The following is an 8,914-nucleotide window of genomic DNA, read 5'->3' on the forward strand; positions in this document are numbered from 1 at the left end:
GGGGGGGGGCTCGGCCTGATCGTGGCGGCCACTCTTTTACGGCTTCGATGTTTTCTTCTTTTGGTGAGTAGGAGAGACATGCGCCAGCGGCTGTCCTTCATCGTAGAACATTTCCCCCGGGGACAGCCATTCGCACACATCTGGCATATAGCATCACAAGTCACGAGATAGAGAGAAATTTGGTCTGCGAGCTCCATCTAGCAACAAATTTGTAGCTACACAAAGAAGGAACACTTTGATTCCAAGGGGCCACCAGCTCAGACATGTTCCAAGCTGTTTGGCGGTCTTAGTGGCTTCTAAACATCAATATCGTGCCCAAGCTTGTCGTTCGTCAAGTTCTGCAGGATTCCCGGGACAAGCCCAGAACGGCAGCATCTGAAACATCCCAGACTCCTTCGTTGGCATACAGGCCAAGGACACAAGCTAGGTACCGGGCATGTGGCCCTGATGTACTTCATCAACGCCTTCTCAAGCGGCCCACCATTTCCGTCACCCAGGGACTCGGAGCTCATGTCACGCAGCTCAAAGCAGCTTCTCGTAGCCAGGTTGCGATGACTATCCCCACCCCTCCGTTCTAAGTTGGCGTCTTCATAGTGGCCCGAAGCCTCGACAGCCTAAACTCTTGGGAGTATTATTCGAGCCTATCAAATGTCACAAGTATTCCAACTTCCTTGTCGTCAACAGCAAAAACTCATGTTCGCGTTCTCAACTCTACAATACTTGTTGCGACAGACTGTACAAGAATGAAGGTCGAGAATGACGGGAGAAATAGACACACTTACGGCTCCCATTTACGAATCGCCAAGTTTGGTTGAACTTCAAGAAGGCCATCTGAACTACTTCGTTTACATGAGGAATTCGGAATAGGCGGAGTGATACCTTAGACTGTGGAATCCAAGTACATGTTACATAATTAGAACTTCGCTAAGATTCTCCCAGATGTTTCGAGCTCCAAGAGCTTCCACTCCGCTGTCGAAGTCAAACACATTGAGTGTAGCGCGAGGAGAGATCTAAAAGAACCTGTTGTACAAGCGCTTCCATGTAGACCAGGAAGCAACCTCGGCCTTGTAGCGATTCATCTCCTCCCAGTCCAGCTCACGACGTCCGGTATCCACGTCCATTTGGTGGGTACGGAGCCAGCCGGTGCGCTTCCAGGCAAAGCCAATGATCCAAAAGACGATGATGACAGGTACAGTAACCATAGCCTCGAAGAATCCAGCGGCATCATTGAGCTCGCTACCCTGTCCAGCGGGTGCGATTGCGACAAAGAGCTGCGTTCGTGGTTAATTGATGTACAAAGAAGGTTTGGAAGACAACGTTCGCGAGCATCAAAGCTTACCTGAGCAATGAGAACAAGGATGCAGAGAATCAGGCCGACCCAGGATCCGGCAACACCAAAAGCAGCCTGAAAAGGGATCTCGTCAACGGTGTGTCCATGGTAGGCCCAGGCCTTGCGGAATCGAATGTGAGCCAAGCAGATGGATCCCCAAGTGAACAGGGCAGCCAGTGCTGACATGGCAAGAAGCCAGTTGAAGACCGTCTCGCCGTTGGCGTCCAAGTTGATGTAGGCAAGGGCGCCGCAGACAAGGTGGACAGCAACAGAGGGTAGAGGGCGACCAGACTTGTCGACGTAGGTGAAGATCTTGGGGGCGTAGCCCTGTTGCGCAAGAGCCGTCAGAGTGCGGGAGCCACCATAGACGCACGAAACTCCCAGTGAAAGGACCGACACCAAGATGATTGAGTTCATGAAGTGATCGTAGCCGTTTAGTCCAGCGTACTTGGCCGCCAGGACGAATGGCGATGTGCCGTCAGCGTAAGGGTTATCGGCGCCAAGAATGTTCTCGTCGTTGGAGCTGATGAGGAGGCCAACGAAGAAGAGACCGAGGATATAAAACAAAGTGATACGCCAGAAGACCTGCTTGATGGCACCTGGCAAAGACTTCAAGGGGTTGCTGGATTCGGCAGCGGCCAAGCCGACGAGCTCGGTACCAGCAAAAGAGAACGCAGCAGTAACGAAGACCGCGCAAAAGCCTTTGAATCCGTTCTTGAACGCGCCAGGGTCGTACCAATAGCGCGCACCCCAGTACTCGTCATAGCGACCACCAGCAGGGCCACCGCCACACACGAGTATCAGTGCCACAATCATGAAGATAACTGTAACAGGTGTAAGTACTTCGAAAATACCACAACAAGTGTTAGCCTACCGATAGCCGATAGCTTCAGAAGGGACGACCAGAATTCTTCCTCAGCGTATCCCAGAGTCCCAAAGATGTTGATGAAGGTAATTGCAGCCCAGAAAATGGTGATCCAAACAGCGAGACTGATGTTCCTGGCGCCGTCCCAATAGTTGATTGTCAAACCACATACCGTCAACTCGAGTGGTAAAACAATAGCCCACTGCGACTCGTCAGTAAGATATGTCGAGATTTCCTCAAGGCTCATGCGGCTTTGAAAACAAAGCGGCCTACCTGGAAGACGTAATTCCATCCCATAGCGAAGCCCCAAGAGGGGTCAATAAACCGAGTTGAGTAGACGTAGAAACCACCCGACACAGGATACATGACAGCTAGTTCACCAAGAGCGTAAACAACATTGAACATCATGATTCCAATGATTGAGAAGTCGAGAAGAATTGACCCAGGGCCCTGCGTTCTGTCAGTACGACATGCGAGTGTATGCGAGCGGTGCTGGAACGAACACCGGTAGCCAGAGCGCCTCCAGAGCCGACGAAGAAACCGGCACCAATCGAACCACCTGGCCGGACGAGAATGTTAATAAAGATTCACATGCTGTTGGGGCTTTCGTCCATACCAATGGCAATCATGTGCAAGTGACGGGTCTTCATGGTACGGTCGAGCTCAACTATGCCAACTCCGTAGTCTCGGCGCTTGAACGACTCGAAGTTGAGTCCATTGCGAGTGTAAAAGTCCTGGTCACGAACTGCACCTCCATGGCTGAGGTGGCCCTCCCCAATGACATTCCCGGTCTTGTCCTGGATAGCATGACCTTCAGTACGACTTTCGGGTTGGACTTGGGTAGTCTCGGGCGTCGAGACACCATCATGGACGTCCTTTTCGGTCGCCATTGAGGGAGAGTAACCCGCTGTGAATCGAATTACGGGATTGGATGGCCAGGGGTACCAAGTGCAAGAGAGAGAATCAGGTGAGCCTGAAGTAGTAGACGAGTGGTGAAGCGCAAGAGGAGGAGAAAGTCGATCGTGGTGGAGGGGGAACGCTGTGAGTTAAAAAGAAGGTACGGTCGATCGCTCAGAGAAGAATACTACCTAACCTCATCGTCCATCCTACACCAGCATGGTCTCCACTGCCCTCACGTCCTGTCCGGCGTCGCCTTGTCCCGCCAAGAAGCTACTTCTGGACATAGTTATCTGCGGCGAAGGGATGCGGGCGGAAGCAGGGCAACGCAGACGCAAGTCGACGGCGTTAATCGACGAGTGATAGGCCGTAGAGGAGGGATGGACAAACCCGAGAGAGTAAGCTGGGTGTGTGCCAAGGGCCAGAGGAAGGCCAAGTCTTGGGGAAGTGGAGTGAAGCAGACCGGGTGCTGGACGACAAGAGAAGGTGCAAGTCGAAGTTCCAGGAAAGGTTATAATTGAGAAATTGCTGATTCATCGATTAGAGTCTTGGAAGCTTGTCTTTTGGGGCGGCGACTGGAGAGATCAAAGGCTGATTGGCATGGGTATTGTTGGCGGCTGGCGTGGACGAGAAGACAGGAATGACATGGCATCTCGGTAGGAGGAAGAGGGAGCATCACGAGAGGCAGATACCTGTATCATGTATGTACCGCAGTCGTAGCATGCCATTAGCAGCGGAGCCCGCCCGGGCAGATGCATAGAAGCTCGTTCTCCGCCTTCTAGAGGCGGCGGGGGGGCGTCGATCTTGGCAGAGAGATGCGGGACCTCGGAAGTGCCCTAGGTAAGGTAAGGTAAGGCAGCCGTGGAACATGGGACAGGGAGGATCTGGGAGGCGGGCGGCTTGGAAAGAACATGACAGACGCGAAGCAGGTGCGATGAAGGATCCAGTCGGCACCTCGCCGTCCCACTGTCTTTATCTCCCGCCCCCTGTCTGCTGTTGTCTTCTATCAGCTGTGCCTCTCTCATGCCTACAAATTCGATTCAGTCCCACGGCGAATGCAGCCATATGGCTCCAGGTCCTGTCCCGGATTGACTTCCGTCTGACAACTGCGTCTCCTGCCAAGCAACTGCCGGCCGTACTTGAGCCCACCCGCCGCCCATGGCACCAGCGATGACCGACAACGGCATTTCATCGTCAATAGCTCAATTTATTCAAGACATGGTACCTAGGCATGCGCACGTCGCAAGAAGAAGAGTAACGGCAAACGCTGAAACGAAACCACCCCGAAAGGCATTAGCCACATCAATCGCCTGTCACTCCATGTCTCCGGTCCTCATCCACCCATGCTTCACTTCACTACTCTGCGAATGCCTCTCATTTGCGGTTGCAGACTTGGTACGCCTGCCGAGCCCTTGGCCGAACCAAAAACATCGGCATCAGGCCAGTCAGCGTTGAAGATGGCGGTACAGATATCACACATGCGATTACGTATTCGCAAATTCAAATGAATGAACAACCGCCCCCCCCCCCCCCCGGGAGTGGGTACACGACCGCTACTTCCCCGGAACTCCCACGGCTGCCCCCAAACAGCACCAAAGCAAAACCGTCTGCCCTCTCTTTTCCCCCCCACCAGCTGCCCAGAGACAAACGCTGCGCAATCCACAAATGCGCGCCGTCTCACTCGCCAGCCGAGAAATGCCAACCATCGCCAATAGATTGGCAAATTTTTGTACTTCTATCAACACTTCACCACTGGTACCAAGCACCTGCCAAGTTGTATTATCGATGTTGGCATCCTCGCCACGGCTAGATAAGCCCCCGAAGCAATACTCTTGAGCGCCCGCCTTTCCACCTGCCAAAGACACGGCCCCAAGACTCCATTCCAAGACGCACCGAAGGCACTAGAAAGCACCAAGATCCAGTGGTGAACCGACCGTCCGAACATATCATTGCTTGACCATCTGAAATCACCGTGACTGATGGCTTGTGGGCCACGTTCGCAGACTCGGATCAATAGCTCCTGTTAAAAATCCATGGCGAACCTTCGTCTATCTCCTAGATTCAATTCGCCATGTCTCATAGCCGCTCTCGAGCCTTGCGACCTTCTTCATTCGAGAGGCTGCGTTGCCTACTTGGTCTTAAAGGACTCCTGAGCGAGCCTTCTCGAGGAGGTGTCGTTGTCTCGGCACGCCAGCCACACGTCATTGGGGTACGAGAGAGGCTGATTTTCCCCGCACCTAGATCACCCTCAAGCACATCCTCATCCGATCCCAGCACACCCAGGCAGCACGCGACCTGTTGACCAACGCCCATCGAACACGCCATGCCACACCGGTGATACCACCTTGTTCACCTCCCTTATCCGTACTGATCGGCCAGCATCAAACCGTCGCCGGAACAGGAACGCCACGCATCTCATGATGTTCTATCTAGTTGAAACGAGTTTCCGGCCGACACTCGCCGTGAGCGGAGCCAAGGAGCAACCGCAAGATGGTTCACATGATCCAGGCACTTTTAGACAGCGACTCATGGTGTATCTCTCATGAAAGCGTTCAAATTCTATCAAACTTGACTCATGTCCACATTCACCTCTGCTTACATCCAGACACAATTCCCTTGTAAACTGTTAGCATATAATCGTCTTACCCTCGCAGAACTATCACATACGACCATACCCATTGGAAAACTCGGGATCCCGTCCGCTCTCCCATAGATAAGCTAATGAGGGCCGGATTAGTAGTTGGGTCGGTGACGACCAGCGAATACCTGGTGTTGTATGTTTTTTTGCTGATTTTGGTGATTGTGATGTTGTGGGGGTGTTCGACGCCAACCGCAAGTCACGATATACCTATTGGCTTTCTTCGCTTCTACGGCTGACCTCGCAACGCCCAGAGTTGCATGTCGGAGACAATACAAGGAATTCTCCGAAATCTTAAGCACTTTTTGCTTGTTTTCCTTTTATTTTCTTTCGTCCTTGTATCATTAATGACATACAACCGAAACCTCCCGCACACCGTCCATAACTGTCATCATGGTCTCCTAGTTCGAAAATTGTGAGCAGTGTATAAGTAAAGCACGCCCTAAGGCTTCCGTTTTTGTCCATCGATGAAATTATACCAATTATTTGAGCGATTCTGACCTTGAGAAGCAAAAGGTCAGAAGCAAACCTTACACTTTCAAGCAGCCACCGGAGATTGCTCAAAAGTTTGTGTTTCGGAGATAGGTTCCGGTCAATCCCACGAACGGTATGAATCGCTTCATTCTATGCTTGATCATTCTCTTTCTTCTCTTAAAGACCCATCCTACCTGGTTCCTTCAGGCACCTGAATTCCTACCAGCAGCTCATTGTCTTCTTCCATCATTCGACAAGTGGCGTCTGCTTCGGCCTCCAATACTTCCAACGAGCAATACCATCCTACCTGTTAGTTACCTTCATCAATTCCCATGGTTCCATGTGATACTGACTATTCTCAAGATTCTCTTACACAGTGACACTTAATTCGTACAGCGAATCATCAGCCTCGAGTTCCTCCAGCAACTTAGCCAGCATACCGCTTGAAAAGATGGCCCACGTGTGCAAGTATACTCACGAGAACGGTTGTCGATTGAATGAAATTCGCAGTCTCATCCAGACGCTGGGAAGAATATGTGTCGGAGACAAAGATGTAGAGCTCTGGGAAAGCCAACAGCACCAGCTGCGGCAAATACTCATTACACCCTGCCCCTTCAACATGCACATCAGCCTCTTCAAGTCTTGTTGCTCCGAAGGAGCGGAAGAACCAATTCTGATGTTCGCAGTCACCGAGAAATGTTCGGCGAGTATGCTTGAATATCTCCTCCAGAACATGGAATTCGATCACGATGTTCCGGGCCATAGAATCAAGGATTTCTCGGAGCACATCTTCGACTTGATCTTCCAGCGTCTTTGGGTCGACGAATGCGAGAACGAAGGGCTCAGCCTAGACGGGAAACGCTGCATCGAGATGCTTCTACGATCTTGGACAGGGAATCACTATACCAAGACATGTTTCCGCGGCAAGGAGCACCGGTTGCTGTGGACCATCTGCGGCAGAGCGGCCAGTGTGAAGCACAAGTTCCGGATGGGAGGCAAGCTCTACGAAAGATCGATCCACATTAATGCCCTGGTGGAATTAGTCGAGTGTATCATCGACATCTACCACGAGCACAATGACCAAGACGTGGCTCTTCCCCCAGGTTTCTGGCTCGAGGTGGCGCGGGCTCTCTGGAGTCACAACGGGGCTTCTACGGGCACAATGGACCGCGTCACGCCAGTGACGTGCAAGCTCTTGGATCTCGAGGCGTCCATCAAGATGCCCGACGCAACTCTTCCCACGTTCTCGCCGCTCATGGGCCAGTCGTGCGGAAATCCCGCTCAGTGGCTGGCACAGTGCATCATCAGGCTGAACCCAAAGGACCTCGGTTTGAGTCGGTTAGCCAAAGCACCCCCGGAGACCTTGGTTGAAGACTTGAAGATACGCGGCGATAATGTTCGGCGGCTTCAGCAAGCGATTAAGTCATTTCAGACTTCATTGTCACGCTCACGGCATCGTTGCAGCTTTCACGGTCCGCAAGCCTCCCGCAAGGGCAAGGCAAATGAGATCGCCGTGCCTCAACAAGCCAAGCCTCAGCAGGTCAAGCCTCAGCAGGCCATGCAAAACAACGGCATGTATCAGAACAGCAGGTTCCAAGATGAGGTGCAACAAGTCATGTCTCAGCAGTATATATATCAGCAGAACATGCGGAAGTATAATCCCGGTGGTGGTCAGGCTAGGTCCACGATGCCCTTGCAGCACTTCAATCAGCCTTTCCCTTCTAATCCTTTGGAGAACCAGTGTTCTTTGGCACAAAAGTCCTCTCCCAATCCAACTGTGGCCTCCGTAAGTAGTCTCGGCTCCGACTCCTCGCCATCTGACCCCTCCGACTTATCCGAGTTACTGGAATTATCAAATGAGAAGCTGTTGAGTCGGCTAGATGAGGCATTGCTGGACTCAGCTCATCCTTATATAGACCCAAGTCTGGGTTCCGAGGGGGAAGAAGGAAATTATGGAGACGCCGCGTTCTAGTGAGGTGGTTTCTACGTGCTTTATATTGTTTCCTGAAGCTAGTGGCTCTCGACGTTGAACTTTGCTGGTTACTTGGCCCCGACCGGGTGGGCGGGAGGAGTTCCGGGGCTTGATGAGACCTCCATACAGGATATACTGCTATTGAATCTTCAAAGACTGTCCTGTTCTTCTTTCTTGGGAAGATTTGCTTTTCGTGAGCTCTCTCTTTGCTCCCTCTCTCATATCACAATCTTCAATACCTTCAGTCTTATGGACATCCATCAACTCATGGTGCTTCGCTTGATAGCAGACCTCGTTAGGTCAAGCTCTTTAACGACTCCCCGCTCCAGTCAGCAAATACTCTTACCAATGCAGAACTCCTTCCACTTCAGTTTAAAACCTTGCATACGTAACTGGAAGATTCTGTTCCGTAGGTGAAAATAGCTTCGAGGGTTCAATAATCCTGTTTGGCAGCCGCACTGCTATGCCAGATTCCTCATTACTAAAGTAGCTCAAGTAAGTATGAGAACGCTAGTTAGCATAGGCGCATGTTAATATAGGGGAGTTGGTGAAGGTGAATTTGAATTGGTATTGTTACCTAACAGAAAATAATTCGTGGCAGTTTTCAATTAGAATGGGTGTAGGACGAAGTGTTTCCGAATTTGCGCACCGGTTCCTGGTACACCAGAACAGACGCGGCTATCCAAAAAAAAAAAAAAAAAACAGCCGCCTTTTTTGCTATCGCCATGTACCATACAG

The 8,914-nt window shown here is 51.6% G+C and overlaps 2 protein-coding genes across 2 annotated transcripts; one reads left to right on the forward strand and one right to left on the reverse strand.

Moving 5' to 3' along the window:
- Positions 1–1,010: 1,010 nt before the first annotated feature.
- CORC01_14169 (amino acid permease) lies at positions 1,011–3,085 on the reverse strand (the record flags this gene model as incomplete). Its single annotated transcript, XM_022625780.1, has 6 exons — positions 1,011–1,271; positions 1,340–2,154; positions 2,205–2,397; positions 2,469–2,645; positions 2,699–2,754; positions 2,812–3,085. 6 exons carry the CDS (start codon positions 3,083–3,085, stop codon positions 1,011–1,013), a joined length of 1,776 nt encoding a protein of 591 aa, XP_022467707.1.
- A 3,570-nt stretch (positions 3,086–6,655) lies between these two features.
- Positions 6,656–8,176, forward strand: CORC01_14170 (uncharacterized protein; the record flags this gene model as incomplete). Its single annotated transcript, XM_022625781.1, has 1 exon — positions 6,656–8,176. The coding sequence occupies one exon, from the start codon at positions 6,656–6,658 to the stop codon at positions 8,174–8,176; it is 1,521 nt and encodes a 506-aa protein (XP_022467708.1).
- Positions 8,177–8,914: the final 738 nt, after the last annotated feature.

The sequence above is a fragment of the Colletotrichum orchidophilum genome (genome assembly GCF_001831195.1).
Source record: "Colletotrichum orchidophilum strain IMI 309357 chromosome Unknown Scaffold_247.1, whole genome shotgun sequence".
Classification (NCBI taxonomy): domain Eukaryota; kingdom Fungi; phylum Ascomycota; class Sordariomycetes; order Glomerellales; family Glomerellaceae; genus Colletotrichum; species Colletotrichum orchidophilum.